Source organism: Cygnus olor, chromosome 6, assembly GCF_009769625.2.
Source record: "Cygnus olor isolate bCygOlo1 chromosome 6, bCygOlo1.pri.v2, whole genome shotgun sequence".
Classification (NCBI taxonomy): domain Eukaryota; kingdom Metazoa; phylum Chordata; class Aves; order Anseriformes; family Anatidae; genus Cygnus; species Cygnus olor.
The window spans coordinates 15,911,156-15,927,523 of NC_049174.1; the positions used below are offsets into that span (position 1 = coordinate 15,911,156).

General features: G+C 38.3%; 1 protein-coding gene across 3 annotated transcripts in view; it reads left to right on the forward strand.

Moving 5' to 3' along the window:
- LOC121072257 (zinc finger protein 385B) overlaps positions 1-16,368 on the forward strand; it is a 130,639-nt gene that overhangs the window by 62,109 nt on the left and 52,162 nt on the right. For all 3 annotated transcript variants that reach the window (XM_040561713.1, XM_040561712.1, XM_040561714.1), the window contains exon 2: positions 11,000-11,130. In XM_040561713.1, the coding sequence (XP_040417647.1) occupies positions 11,000-11,130 (131 nt within the window). The remainder of the gene's footprint in view (positions 1-10,999; positions 11,131-16,368) is intronic.

Below are 16,368 nucleotides of genomic sequence, written 5' to 3' on the forward strand. Positions count from 1 at the left end.
GTAGATGCAGGCTGCATGGAAGTTTTCATAAAACTGCTTTCATGCTGTTTTTACATCAAATATTATCTTCTGTTTATTTTCAGATTATTTGATTAATTAGATTTAATTTATGAAATGTGATATTAAAGTGATACTAACCTTTGAGAAGTTAGGGGTGACTTTTTTTTCCAAAGAGTTACACTATCTGAAGTTCTGTTGAAAGTCAATGAATATATTGTTAAAGTTTTTTTCTTTGGTTCAATCTCAATTTAATTTTACAGAAACATTCTGTTAAATACGCATTATTTTTTTCTTTGACTGTGAATGCAGGTAAGGGTAGGGTTGCCCAAGTTCATGTCATGCAGTCTTTGAAAACATAACAGCACTGAAACTCTTTATGATATATCGCTGGCAGAGCTGGTGCACTGCTACTTCCAAAAGCAGAAAATGTTTCTAGTTGAATGCCAGTCATTAATCAATGTTCAATAACGCTACCAATGTGGTGATCTGTGCTACCAAATCTGTTAGTTTTAAATCTATTGCCTTCATTCCTTCCCATGTAAGGAAGGGTACATACCATGTATTATAATTTTATAGATTTTTAAATTTTTACTTATTCATCAATCCCAACTTTGAGAATACGTAAAGCAGTACTCCTTAATTCACAGAGCCGGGATTTGAGGACTCTGTTCTTCTGAATCTCATGACCCTGCAGAATCTCTGTAACCCTGCTCTCCAAGATCCCCTTTTATTAACTTTTTCAAAAATTCAAACAGACACCATCTCTTTTAAAAATAAAAATATAAAATAAAAAGAACCTATTTAAAAGATACAGCTCTGTAGCAGCCAGCTAGCCATCTAAAACAGTAACCTCTAACTTTAATTACAATAATAATAACAGGAAAGGTGCCACTGAAACACAGTTTGTCAGTCTTTCAGGTTATATTTGATGTGGTGATGTCAATAGTAGGCTGCCCTCCCTCTGGAGTCATGTTGCAAACAGTGTCCTCAAGGGTAATTAAAGCTAAGCACACAATTACAGCAGCCCTGATTTGTTTGGACTTGTTGGTTGCCCACTGTCTCATAGCACCCAACATTACAAATGCACCATGTTGAAATGAAAGGATTATTTATTTCTGAGTCTCATGCTGTGTGTATGTTTAAATGCTGCGGTGGAGGTGGACTGTAGCCCTGGGTACTAAGGTAAGCATCATGACACCGATTAGCAGTGGGAACTGGGACTGCATGGTCTGTTTTATGCTTTTGTTTTGCTAAAACGATTCATGGTTGCGTGGCCTTAGCTAAACTCTGCAGCTTCTGAATACTCTAAGGCACTGGTGATCTATAGCACTTTTATTTTCTGAAACATTGACAATTTTTTATTGGACAGAAAGCTAAATTTTATTCATCAGTGAACCTGGTTTCCATGGCAGACAGTTTCAGTAGAGCACTTTCAAAAATCTGTATTACCTGTTGATACAATCTTTTACCTGATGGACGTTTAGGGAGCAATGCCAAAAGAAGATCTTAGAAAAGGAAAACAAGAAACAACTTGGGTAACCGAGTTTTCTAGAGGTGACTGTGTAGAAAGTGGGAAAAGCAAATGAAGCATGAAATTATCTGAGCCATGATGACTTTTAAGAGAGTTGATAATTGACTAATTGGTTAAATGGTTAGACACATCTGTGAGGTTGCGTCTGGGTCTAGACTCCCTTTTAACTTTGTGTACACTGTTGCCAAGCTGCTGTGTTGGGGTATTGAAGTGGAATAAGGAGAAAGAAGCCAACTGCAGACATAAATGCTCCAAATGTACAAGATAAGGTGTGATGGCTTTATGTGAGCATTAACAAAATGGTTACCCATCAGCATTCCCTTTGATACACTTGTTTGTTGTTAGTGGATAGCAACTCAGGATGTCCTGAAGGAAAGGCTGTGTTGAGCCTCAGTAAGAATTAGATGATGAGCTCAGTGGTGTCAGAATTTGGGATAAAAGGGCTAGGTATTGAGAAACATGGTATCATATGAGAAGTGTAGGGGAAATTCACTCTCTAGAAAGCAAACTGCAACCAGGTTCTATCCCCAGTATTATGGAACTTTTAAGGTAGTGTAAATTGAGTCTTTTTTTACAGCTGTTCCTTAGTAGGGACACTTCAGTTTGTAAGGAAATATTGTGTTAAATCAAAGGATACCTTTATACTCTCCCCTAATAATTTTTCCATTTTCTAGATAAAGATACTTATTTTAAGAGGTTGCTCATCATTATACAGCAGTTCCCTAAAGGGGAAAAAGCACTTGTGCTTGTACTGGCATGGTAATAAACTGTTGGCACAGGTTAGTTACTGTGTTGAGATCCTGAGATAGTTACTGTGCTCCATCCTGGGACACTAACTGATTCGATGCCCAGCACCCAAGAACACGCATTTAAGACAAAACAAAATAAAGAACAATAAAAACAAACATGGGATGTAAGTTGTCCCATGCTCTGGACAAGATTGTGGCTTCAGTAGGCTGGTGGTGATATTTTTCTTTTCATTAGGGATGACAGCATAAAACCAAATAGTGCTCTCTCACTGCACCTTTGTGTTGGGAGAGTGGAAAATGCAAGGGGGGCAAATAATTTGAGTAAAACAACAAAAGAGATCCTTAGGATTTCAGAAAGATCTCTGTTTGTATAATTGGCAAGAGAGCTGAAAAAGAAACAGCTTTTTTTTTCTTTCTTTTTTCTTTCTTTTTTCTTTTTTTTTTTCTGTCATACTTGGCAACTTCAAAAGAGAAAACCACTCCAAAGCAGCATTTCCCAGAACCAGGTAGGAACAGAGGAGAGGGCGGAGTTGCTCAGGTGCTCAGGCTGTGGGTACCAGAGGGAGACGTCTGAACAAGCCAGGAGTTTCCAAGAAAAACAAGCTGGAGTGTACTGCAAAACTCTAGCTGACTTTAATAAATGCAATACTCCTGTCTGCATTAATAGTTGTCACTGTTTAGAGTAAAATCCAACTTACTGAACAAGATAGTGTTAAGATGTAACAAGCCACTCTGCTTTTCAAACAAATCATCTTGTTTGGTTTAGAAAATTATAAGAAGAAAATTAGCTCTTTTAAGTTACTAATGACAAATATTTCCATACTGCCTATACATAATAACAAATTGTGGTTCTGCTGCAGCCAGAATGTTTCTTCTGAATATCAGTGAAGAATGGTCCTTATTTTACCTAATTGCTTAAGCTTGAGAAGGAGCCAGTCCGAACAGACATGTATTAATACTAGTATAATAGTTCTAGAGTTCGTTTGACTTGGGAATATAAATATTGCAAAAAGTGTGTGGAGCAATGTAGCACGATTGCTGTAAAATTTAAGCTGGGTATTGCACTAGTGTTTCCTTTCTCAGCTGCAAGAATACAGGGAAGACTGGAGGCAAAAGGAGAAAGAACGCTGGTGTGGGTCACATTCTGTAAACCTGGGGAGGGATGGAGCTCTCCCAAAAGTTAGGAGCAGATAATTGTAAGTTATTTAAGGAAAATGTAAGGCAGTCTGTTCAATTTCTAATTATTGGACTACTCTGCATATTCCATCTTTGTGCTATCTTATATATAAAACCTACAGGGATTCTAGTTATTTCAAACTACTAGAAATGCAGTACAACTGCAAGGAGAGTAAGAATTTCTTGATCAATGTTTTGATCTACATGTCTCTAGAATAATGAAATTACAGTTTTCTATAGTTATCCCTCTATGCTCCCACCCCCTACAATTGATAAACATCGCTATTTGTTCTCCATGATTTTGGTGTGCTAAATGTTGAGATTAGGAGAATAAATATTAATGTATTTCTATTTATTATTATTATTATTATTACAGTAGAGATTTTAAATACCAGCTTTTCTATGACTGCCTTCATATCAAGCTTATGTATAGTATTTACAATATTTAGTCTGCATAAAACATTGGAGAAGGAATATTAACAAATCATAGAAATTAGTGATTCCAAGTCAGATTTATGTTTTTATTTTAGAATCCTTTTAAGAAATACATGCAATATATAGCTATACTTCTTTTCTTTCTGATTGTAAATAAGCTATATATAATCATCTACGCTAGGTAAGTAAGTAATGGTTGACTTTTTGGATTGATGAAATGGCAGAAATTCCATTCATTTCAGCAGCATCAAGTTTCAATTAATTTTTGGTATTGACTTAGTCAGTGGAATCCTACATGTATTTGAAAAGCAGAAATACTTCATTTCACGGTATCTGATTTTATACAAAAGGAGAATATGGAATTCTGTTAGCTTGTCTTAATAATACATTTATTTCTAGATGATAATGGAAATAGTAACTTTAAGCATACTGTAAATCACATTTTAATTTGTAGGGACAGAATTATTTTCATCATCTGACATGTTTCTTAGATAGGTCATACTTGAGCACGAAGATCTTAAACTGTGCATTATATAGTTTATTTGTACATTGCAGTGAAGTTGCATCAAATGCCTCTGGCTTTTTTGAAGCAACCACTGAAAAAATAAACGCAGACTGGAGTGAAAATATTTGACATGTCATTTTGTATGCATATGTTGCTTTGCAACATAGGCCTGGGCTAATGCTTTCTGATAACTTGTGTTAAGATGCTTATGCAGAGTGCTTCTTGCTTAATGCTGTTGAATAGCTGTAAGCTCTATACCAGTTCTTGATGTCTCTCCTTGTGGCTTCTGAAAAAAACAAACAAACAAAAAAAACCACCACACATCTTTGAGGATTGTACCCATTTTTAGTTGTCAGACTTGGATGGGGATGTATGATTTGTGCTGTTTAAATCAGTTAGTATGTCAGTGGAAGGTCTGATTGGTTCTTTGGTTTCTGAATAACATTTGAGGTATGTATTCAGTGCATTCCAAGTTTTAAAAGATGTGTAAGTGACTAGCTCTGGTGATAACCATATCAACCCTCAAAGGACCTGCATCGTCATTCATTAATGAATTAGTTTACATGGTGCCCTGGGGACATAGAAGTTTTTTGCATTTTTCCTATTGTCAACTGGGGGTTGTGTCATACCTCATACATACTGGGGTTTTGTTTCAAGGTATTTTTAAAAACAAGTTACATTGTCTGGATAGAGAATATATTTTAGGATCATGTTAATTTGCTGTTAGGGAAGCTGCTGAAGGAGTGGCCTTCTCTCTTCTTTACTACTTTACTTTCAATCCAATGGAATCTCTATGGATATCATAAATCTAATTTATCATAATTTTATATTATAAGGAATCAATGTTTTGCTGATTGAATTCTCTAAAAAATGATTGAAATGCTATATTTTTTCACATTGTTTTGTATTTAAGAGGTGAGAATGTCTTAAACTTCATGAATATTAATGGCATCCTAGAATAGCTTTTACCTTAAGCATTTTGATAATCAGCACCTGCTTTTCAGAAACTCAGAAGTATTTTACTTGGAATCCACTTTTTTTTTAGCAGATTATCTTATGCGTGAAGAGGAGCACATGACATTCTGTAATGCCCATGTATAGCAATATACAACAAGCAATATTAGAAGATTCCTAAATCATGTAAACTTTGAGAAGGAAAAAAGACTAGTATTTTATTGTTCAATATAGAGAGATATGGTAGGTGCTCTGGTGACAGATGTCATATGAATACCAAAACTAAAAAATGCAGTAACATTCAAGTGACTGATTTTGCCTCTCATTTATGGTGAAAAAAAATAATGGTATTGAGTGTAGCTAGGTCTGGGGCATGATGAAATGGAGGCATTGGATCCTTGGCAAGATACCTATTGATTATTTTTTTTTAATGGGGTGCTTTCCTGTAGTTAGGTGTTGCTTTCTTTTTTGAAATATTATGTAATTATACCAATTTTCCCATAAAGGTGCATAAAAGCAAGTGTAGGCTTGGCCTTTTTTTTTTTTTTTTTTTAACGGCACAGGCAATAGAGCTGAAGAGAGTTTTATTTGTTATGAAAGCCTAGGTACTACTTCTGGCTCTAACCTGTTTATAAAACAGTTTTTGAGGCACATGCTGAAATAAATATTTCTGACAACATTCAAAACTTCCACTGACAAAATTAATAAATTGAACTGAAAGCTGTAGACACCCAGATAAAGGTTATGGGTGAATGCATGCAGAATTCTCTCAGAATCGTTCCATGAAACATTTCAAACATGTCCTGCCCGGCCTTAAGGCTTCTGGAACTTTGAAGGAAAAAGCTGTAAATTGAGATGACAGTGTGAAGTATAAAGGCAGGGTGACTGTGCATACTGTGGTTGCAATCCATAACAAATTCAGCCAACGTGCAAAACAAAAGGGACAAGTTGTCACCCCCACCCCTGGAAGGGATACTTTTGGGTCAAGCAGTGTCTGAAAAATGCTTCGCTAAAAAGGTCAAGGGAGGAGAAACCCCAGAACACAGCCATCCCATCAGTTGTTCACATGTTGCTACGGTTCCCTGACTGGGTGAGACAACTAAACGTTGCTCTAGAGGGTGATGGCTCCTTATAGCCAAAAATGGTCAGACAATTCAAGGATGAGAAAGCCAGCATGTCCTGTCCCTAAACTGAAACTTCTTCGGTGTAACTGGTGTAAGTGGTGGTGGGTGTTAATAACTCAGATGAGGCCCCTTTGATGTTTTACCCAATACTGTGTTGGGCACAAGTTAAAGATGACCACATGCAATGTGAAGTGGATGCAGATTGTCCGGTGCACAGAAATTTTTTGACAGGATACTTTAATTCAGTCCTGATAGCACTTCGGTTACTCTTCCACTTGCTCCTGTGTTGACTGTGGGCTTCTTCCTTGGATCTGAGGACCGTAGTGTTGTATTAACATCTTTAAGTAATTAAAAATGGGAAGGAATTGAATATGGCTCTAGATTTCTCTACAGTGACCTTTAGTGAAAGCTTTCCAAGACCATGCTTTCAAGTTTGAAAAGTGTAATTTGTTTATTTAAATATGCTGAAATTGTTCACAAAATGTCTTAGATGAGTAATTTATGATTTTGTATGTGTGCATATGTGTAATAGTCTAATACTGACACAAATCAGAGGAATTAATGTGCAGGCATTACATGTTTTTGTGTGTTTGTATGTGATAGAAAATGGTCTTCAAGAGAAGATCAAAGGTAATATTTTCACAAGTAGTTTTCAGGGGGATGCAAAGGGAGCAGTTGCGTGCTTGGATTTCACTGGACTTGACACCTCTCTTGAGAAGGATGACCGGTGGCAGAAGCTAGCTGTGTTTGCCTCTGCCTCGACTGTGATCTTGCCAGTTGTGCCTTCTGCAGCTTTTCTGTGGAGCAGGAAAAGAAGAGCAGGGGAGTTGCTGGAGACTTGTGGACCCCCTTTGCCACCTGCCAGGCTGTCTGTAACTCATCTTTCACTGGTGCTGCCATGGGAGAGACCGGCACAAAACTTTCCAAATGCCTCCTCCAAAATATTGATTTCATTGCTTAATTATGTGCCTTTTTTGTTAGACACGGATTACGTTTGGATAAAGATGACAAAGTCTAACCTTTTGTAAAACCTCCAGTGTCCCAGTGAGTTTCAGAGTGCGTGAAGCCATGTGTAAAAAGAAACAGAGCATGTTACACAGGGACTTGCTTTTGAGACGTGTAGGAGGAAGAAATTTTTTTTATAAAATGAGACATTTTGGATCAGATGAGTTTGCTTTCCCTCTCTTAGACAACAATAAAGCAGATCAGTTGAGGTTTGGTGCATCATTTTGGCAGTCTGTTGCTTTCATCCCCTGTGCTTAGGTAGCTCCCACAGTGGTAGTCACAAATGAAAGTTTTTGTTTGTTTGTTTTTAAAAAGGTTAGAAATTACAAATTTGAAATCAGCAAATGAATTTACAAGAAAGATCAGTTATATTTATGCCAAAGACTCACAAGTAGTTTAAAACAATCTGTGTTTGACATGGTAAATTGTCTTTATCATTAAAATGCTAATGAAATGGTAAACATCTGTTAAATTTATGATGATAATGAAGCTTGTCAGTTACATCTTTCTTATGCCAGTATTCCTGCTTAGCTCAGGTCTGCATACAGACCTGGTGTAGTGATGGCAAAAATCTATTTGACCTTTGGAAAAAATGCCAGTGGAAAAGTATGCCCTGTTCTGTTGGATCAGATAATTGTCCTGAAGTGCTCCCTCCTGTAGTTCGGGTCATCCTTACCTATCATTCTTCCAGAGGCTTTCAGATGTGGGTCTGAAAATCGAACTTCAGTCAAACAGGACTACTGGTATATGGTTGGCAATAGTAGGAGTAGTAAACAGCAAAACAGAAGCGAACAAATTTATTATTAATGCTTACACTAATCAGTCTGGTAGGTGTGTATGTTTTCTGTTCCACAGGGGCTCTGAATGTATCCTAATCTAGTGATCATGTATTATGCTGGCAGCAGAAACACCATAGGCTGCTAAACTGTGGGCAGATTTCAGATGTATTTTAAATGATCTGTACTCAGTTGAGGCGTACGATGAAGATTGCATTGTTTAGCAGAGGATGCTAATAGTTTTTTAATTTAAAAAAATTTATGCCAAATGTTTTCTATACCTCAGTTATATATAGCATCAGAAACCTCGCTTAGTTCTGATTTTAAATGCCAGTCACAATTTAACTCTATTCTGTTCTCTTTTTTTCCTGTAAAATTTAGTTAAAAGATGTAACCATATTTAGCTTCATTGCTTCATGTTTAGCTTCATAGCTTAATTGAAGTGTGTATATGCAAAGAGAGGACAGGTCTTTTTTAACTCCATGCATCTTTAATTGCTTCTGAACTTCAAAGAGAAACTTGTAGAAGTTTGATGATGATGGCACTTTATGGAGTTTAGGTAATTGATTACAGTGTAGCTGCTGTTGGAGTACAACTCAGAAATCTAAATTATGTAAAGGTACTGTTTCAGAATCAGCGAGTAGAAATAATCATCATTTTTGCAGTCAAAGATATTTTCTTTGAGTAAATCCTCTGAGATGCTGCTTTCCTGCTGATGCTTTTTTTTTTTTTTTTTCATTATGGATATGGAGTAGAAACTATGGGCATGTTAGACAGCCTTTAGCTTTTTGACATTTGTGACTCCACTTGAATAAGCTTTGACTTAATTAAGCACAATTAAGCACAAGTGTCACTGAGTTACACGGGCTCATGCAGAATGCAGGGTTTAACTGACTTAAAGATTTGAAAAAAACTTGCATTTATGAAAGTATCGGGGTAGGAGAAGAGAGAAAATATTCTGGAATAGTGTATCTCAAGCATATTTTTCCTTTCAAGTTGTGCAGCTCAGTTGGGATGGTGTCCAACAGTTTTCTTTCCATAGTTGTCAATGACCCATCTTTCTGCTATCCTCACCCTTTGCCTGTAGAAGAAACAGAGAATAGATTATAGCCTGTTACTCATCTGCTAGGCCATAATACAATGTTTACTATGCTGCAGCTGTGATCAAATTGACTGTGTCTCCAACGTCTACAAAATTTGAGCTCAGGGCTAGTTGTAAGCGTTTGGCTATCCAATAAATTCATGCAGCCCCATCTGGCTTCTGAACTCTGCTTTCCTCTCAGATACTATAGAAAGAAGAAACTACAGGTTTGAAGTCATGTCTGTGGAGGCGATGAGATGAAAAAGGAGGAAAATTTCTCTGCCTGGAATTTTGCATGTCCTTAACAGCAAGAAAGGGAGATGTTTAATGGAAGACTGGTACTTAAGCAGCCCATGTGGATTGTCTGGCATCTTGCAAGCAGATGCAAATTATTTGATTTTGTGGGAGAAGAGAGGGAAAACTGCTTGGTTTACTTTGTTCTTTTTTTCCCCTCCTGACTGAGTTTAAAAAGCTCAGACAACTTCTATGAGAAAAAATGCTTAGTTACTGTGTCAGCTCTGCTTGAGACCAAAGAAGCTCCCAAGAGAACTGTTACACTCCTGGCTGATGTGCTGGCCACTGGTGAGCAGGAGAGGGAAGTAATGATGGAGAAATTCTGGCAGAAGGGACCTAGAGGAGAGGCAGAGAATGACTCACCCTCCTGTAAAGACATGGGACACTTGTGTTCCAGTGCCTGCTCAAGTCTGTGTTGAATTATTTATTCAACCCAGGAAGGAGCATCTGAGTTTTGTTGTTGTTTGTTTTTTAGTTAATTTTTGATTTCAGTGAAGGGAAATATTGTTTCAAATCTATTTTTTTTATGATTTCGGGGGAAAAAAATACTCCCACAGGCATAGCTGGAAGCAGTGTGCTAGGCATGCTATCGTGTGGATAGGGCAAACAGCTAGTTATAAATGAATGTTTGGACATCTGTGCCTTCACATTCCTTTGGGATCTTGCTGGGGAGTGATTCTCAAGTGTATACAGCAACAATTCCAGTACGTGCGTTTCTGGAAAGCCCACTTTTTGGGAGAAAGATCTGTGCTCCAATTAAGAAAATGTTGATCTGCATTGCATGTAGAGAGTTCGTGTGTGTGCCAGCTGATTATCTGTTGTCCATTTTCTAATATTTGTATCGCACTGTAAAACAGAAGGAATTAAATATATATATATATTATATGAAATGATGTTTGTGCAGCACCTGATAGTTACAGAAGCCACCAGAAGAAGAAGAAACAAACACGCAGCTCACTATTTGGAAACAGACCTCTGGATTTCAGCTTGCATGTACTGCCTGCGCTAGCTGATCTAATAGGCAACCATGAATTGCAAAAGCATCTGACTTCCATGGGCGCCCATCCTGGCCTTTTTGGCACAGAAGAATTTTTCAGCTTTAGGAGGATTTATTCTACCTGCCAGGGTGATTTATATACCATATGTCTCCTCTTCAGCTTCCGAGTATGCATGGCCATAGGGAAGTGTTCTGCCTCATCTCTAGTGTGTGGAAATAGGTTTCTTTTAATGATATTAACTCCTGCAGAGCCACTTTATTACCTCCGTGCATTATTTGTTCTTGGCGGTTGTGTCAGCAACAGATAGCTATGCTGTGTGTAACGTGGAAAGGAGAATACTATGAATTCCTGGTTTTGTTTGCTCTTGGCAGGCACTACTACACTTCCCACCCTTGTGCGCACACCTGCCTTGATGATGCAGCCTTCCCTGGATATCAAACCCTTTATGCCCTTCCCCGTGGACAGCAGCTCTGCTGTTGGATTCTTCCCAAATTTTAACACAGTAAGTAAAGGTGCTTCTGCATTTAGTTTCACTGTAATGCTTTCCAAGCCAGTTCTAACATCCGGTATTGAAACAAACCTAGTTTTAGTAGAACCCTGTTTGTCTGTGCTGTGAAGGTTACTGTTCCCTCGTGTGAAAGTCTCAGGCTGTTACCCAACCTTCTTGCTGCAAATGGGCCCCATCTTTTTTTTTTTTTTTTAACTTGGTCTGTAGGGGTGTTGTTTGCACACAGAAAAAGCCCCATGGCAGAGCTTTAATGAGCAATGGAATAATTTGGGGTGTTTACCTGGGCGTATACGTTTCCATGAGCAGTAAAAAATAAAAATAAAAAAATAAAGAAAAAGCTAATGGAAAAACCAGACTGGCAGGTAAGGCCTAGATCCTCTACTGACTTAAACATGTTGAGTGCACTGAAACTAGTATTTTGCATGCTGCCACTCAGTTTCGATTGTGGAGTTAATTCAGCATAGAACAAGTCGACAAACAGTAAGTTAATAGCAACAGGAAGAAAACTGCCCCGGTTCATTTCTGCTGAGTCAGTAAATATGCTTTGCTCATCCATGACCATTGCCTGAATTGTAGAGCATCATGGTAGTCACTGTTGTTGTGGAGGGACGGGAAGGGGAGCACTGTCACCGCCAGCAGGCAGTGATCAGCTGAGCCACCACCAAACATTTCCTTTGCAAATTTGCCTTCTGCCTGAAGTTAATACAGCAAGAGGACTTATTCTTCTTCCTGACTTACAAATAAATCTTGCTGACAGGCCTTGTGGTTTGAGCACGCAGTGCTGTGGGATGGTTATGAGGTAACATATCAGCTGGCTTCTTTCAAATGTCAGCAGCCCAACTTATTTTATAAACTATAGCAAATATTACTAATTCATTACAAAACAGGCATGTAAAAATTGTGTGTTTGTGGGAGATGTGAGGTTATTCATGTGTACAGATCTGGGGGGTACATACACATGCTTGTGTACAAAGAGAGAAAAGATAAAATCCAAGTATTTTTGAAGTGCAGGAGTCAAAACTTAATACAGTTTAAGACAGCAGTATGTCATTCTCATCTCCTGGGCATGATGCAATTCATATTCATTTTCCTTTGTCTAATACATTTGAAAATTTTGTTATTGATTCATCTGTTTTCCAATTGCACTGGTATTATAGCTGAGCTTTTTCACAGAAGTGTACATAAAGTCTTGGAGAACCTTTTCTTTAGGGATGCTCTGGTTGTAGTCAACCATTATTTGCTTGCTGGTGTTTTTATTGAATTTCTGAGCTTCTGTAGCCTCTAGAGGCAGATTAATTTGGATATTTAGACTGTTTTTGCCTATGTACACTAGCTTACATTTATCTAGGTTACATTCTATTTGCCTAATTGCCAGAGTGTTTATCCTTCACACCTGCCACTTCTCTCCAAACTTCTATGAGTTTTATTAAAAGAGAAGCCTGGGGTCATTGGCAAATATCTTCTATTCCTCCCTTGGAATTCTTGATAATTATCCAAAATCACACTGTCATGCACCACAGACACCACATTCTTAAACTCTCCTTTTGGAGGAACAGTATTTCAGCACTACACTATTTCTAATTCACAGACTTTGCCATTTATCTTGTACATATTGATTTTCCTTAATAGCCTTTTATAATGGACTTTAAAGCTCATTGGAAAACTAAATCATTCATGGTTATCTTTTGACAGGCACAGTGAACACCAGTTGTCATACATTTCCCTTCTTTTTAACTTAGCACAACCTTTGCAAATGTAGATTTCTGTTTTTATTTTTTTTTCTTTTTATCCAAGTAAATACAAATGGGGGGGAGGGGGGAGAGGGAGGGGAGATGTGTAAATAAATAAATATAATAAAGTCAAAATCCTTTTTCCAGAAGATCAAATTTGAGTAAACACAACCAAAAATCAGTTCACCCATGATGTATGCGTCTTCAGAAGTTCCTTAATTTTTCTTCTTGTGCAGTACCAGAGTATTGGAAGAGCTTTTGCCACACGCATGCACATACACACCATCATTTGCCTTACAAATTAATCACTCACAAGAGGACTTGTCAAGGGCTGTGGACAGTGACACCTCTGGCATGCAACTCTGAATCTCTTTGCCTTTGGTAGGACTGAGGGGACCGCCAGCACATGCCAGGGCCACTGTTCACTGAAGGTGGAATAAAGAAATGTGGTCTGAAGAGAAAACTTCTCTGCATCAACCTGTTTCTTTTTCAGTTGCAGCCAGATACAGAGGTGTTTTTTCTAAACCCTGTCAGGAGGTGATTTCTAACTTAATTTCAATGGCCTGAAAAAGAAAAGTTTCTGCTGAAGGGCTTGATACTGCAACTACCAGGTCATGAAGAATAAGGTAAATTATATTAAATAGAAACATGTTTAAAGGAACACCCCCTACCGTGTTTCCAAAATAACTTCCTTTATTTATGGAAATATATTTAAAATCTGGGGTAAATCCTCTTTTTATATAGTTAACTTTAACAGTTTTCAATTCTGAAAACATCTGTGGTGCTACGGATGAAACATCAGTGTTGCCATTTTCTTTGTGAACATTTTCTGATCACATGTTCCTCTCCACATGGGGTACTTTCAGATAAAATGCTGAGCAGACCCTGATTTTTTTTAAAAGGAAAGAATACCCTATGTATATCTTATTTTCTTGACAAAATTGTGTGATTTAGTCTAAGATGCCTCCCTTCTGTTTCTCATAAATCAGCAGTAGTTCTAAAAATAATGTGGATGTGTGTATAGTACTTAGCAATTCATGCTCCAAATGAATTTTTCTTTGTTCCTTAGGACTTGCTTATTATGTAGGCCAAATTAGTTGGGGATGCTGGTACTGACTCTTTTGGATACACGCCTTTATTCTTCAGCTAGGGAGCTTTTTTTTTTTATTTCAGTGCATCAGCCAGAAGGATCTTCTGAGTGCAGAATGAAGGACTCCAAGCAGCAGGGTGTTGCAGAACAGGTACTCTGTTCTTTCCTGGGCTTTTTGGAGCACCGGCAAATAGTTTTGTCAGATTAGGACAAGTGTGATCAGGCTGTCACAGCCTGAACGTGGGCTGGTGCATGGAAAGACAGGAGCGCTCTCAGAAGTGCTGCAGCAACAGATCCAAAGGGGACAGCATGTTAGTCCTGGCATCAAGTTCTGTAAACTCTTACTCAGTTACTTGTACCCCTCTGCATGAAATGCATAGCTTGAATCAAATTTTTGGCTAGTATGACTTAGAATATTTTTTATTTATAGCAGAGTGGGATCCAGGATGTTCCCAAATTGGTACCTCCAATTTGGAACAGAAGCTGTGCAAAAAGGTATTGTTTAAATACAGATGGTCTTTAACATGCAAAAAAGACTAATGATTCCTTAACATGTAACATCTTGCATGTTGATTACATTTTAAGATCTGTGAGACTTCAAAGTGAAGTCAAGTATATAATGTTAGTGAAAATCAAAGGTAAGATTACCACACAGTTTTAATTAGGTCCCCATTGTGCATCTATTATAATGCAATCTTGGATTTTACACTCACTGGCTTTCACCATACAGCTTCATCTTCTGTTCCAGTCTTTCTCTACACATTCTTGATGCATTTTATTATGTCATCCGTTCCGTGGACTGTATGAGGAAAATATGCTTTGTGGTCACATCACAGAAGGTTATATCTATGCATGAGCTAAAATGGATGAAAGCAAAGTTTCATCTTACAAAGCAAACTGAATGATCGCTGCCTGTATCTCTCTATACGGGGTGTATAGTCCCTAGAAAAAAAAATGGCCCTGAAAACTCCAGCACATTCTACCTTGTCCTGAAATGAGAGCAGCACTGCTTCATTCAAATTTAGTTGAAGTGGTGTGGCCAGGGACCCATCGGTCTGCACAAAAGCAGTATCAGCAGTTTCTGAGATTCTATCATCATAGAAAATAATCAGCAATTCATATGCTTCCTTCCAAGTTTGTTATGGCCTCAGGGGTAATCAAAGATTATAGTATCTCTTGTAGCATTCACGTTAGTGAGATACTTTCCATCTAACTAGACCACAATTGGTTTCTAAATGCTGGTTTGTGCCTTCATAGTTTAGAGGACTCATGGGTTAATGTGGCCTGGTTGCTGCCTCAGAGTCTATTTCTCTTCCAGTAGGTTATGCTGAGTCTTTGCATTAGAGTTCAGATCTCCCCTTGCAAAGCAGACCAGAAGTATTTTACATTTGCCAGGGAAGGTGAGCCAGCTGGAATAGGCTACAGGAAGGGAAAGAGGAGCTGACTGGTAACGTAGTCAGATATCTCTGTCTTTTCTCCATCATTAGCCTTGCCTGGACTAAGTATCTCTGGCCTGTACCCAAGAAGACTACCGGCAGGGACTAATTTGCTCTTTCCTCTTCTGCATTTTCAATTATGTCCCTCATTTTTAGTTGCTACCTCTCTAGTTCTCGTTTGCTCTCCCTCAAATTTGAAGGGCCCCCTAATCAAGCAGATCAGAGCGCTGTGCCTCATATCGCCCGCTACTCACCCTGCGTGCCAAGAGCCTCTCTTGCTTTTGGCGCTGCACTGCAGTGCAGGAGCTTTCTGTTTCCTTCGCAGGATCTGAATTTCAGCCACTTAGCGCTCTGCTGCCATGCCAAAGTACACACTGGAGCTCAGGCTTGTATACAGGAGGAGCGGATTCCAGATGCAGCCAACTGGATGGTGCCAGGCCATTACCTACTGTCCCCTGTCCCATGCAGCCTGTCCTTGTGCTCTCATTTCCCCTTCTCCCTTCTGTGCAGAGCCAAGGGAACGGAACCTGCTCTGTTCATCTCCCTCAGAAATATTCTGCTCCTGAGAACAGGTGAAGTTTCATAAGAGCAATACCTTGATCTCATTACCTAACAACACAGGAAAGAAATTGAAGTAAATAATTTAAAAGCAGTGTTTTGTGGAGTAGCTGGATGTTTCGTTTGGTCTGGTTTGGTTTTGATTTTTTTTTCTTTAAAAAAAAAAGGCAAGATTTTTTTTTACAGGCCTCTTATGTGCCCTTTTTTATAGTTACTGCAGGCACACAAAGCTCCTCAGGTTTTCCTCTGGTCCTTCGTGGAGAACTTAGAAGTGCTCCTCCTTTACCTTCAGTTATTCTGTAGTCTGTACAGTGCATGTTTTCCAGATCATAGCCAAAATCATCCAAACTACAATATGAGGAATTGAGGGATACCTTTTATGAATGGCAGAGGGAAAAAAAAAAAAAAAAAGACTAAT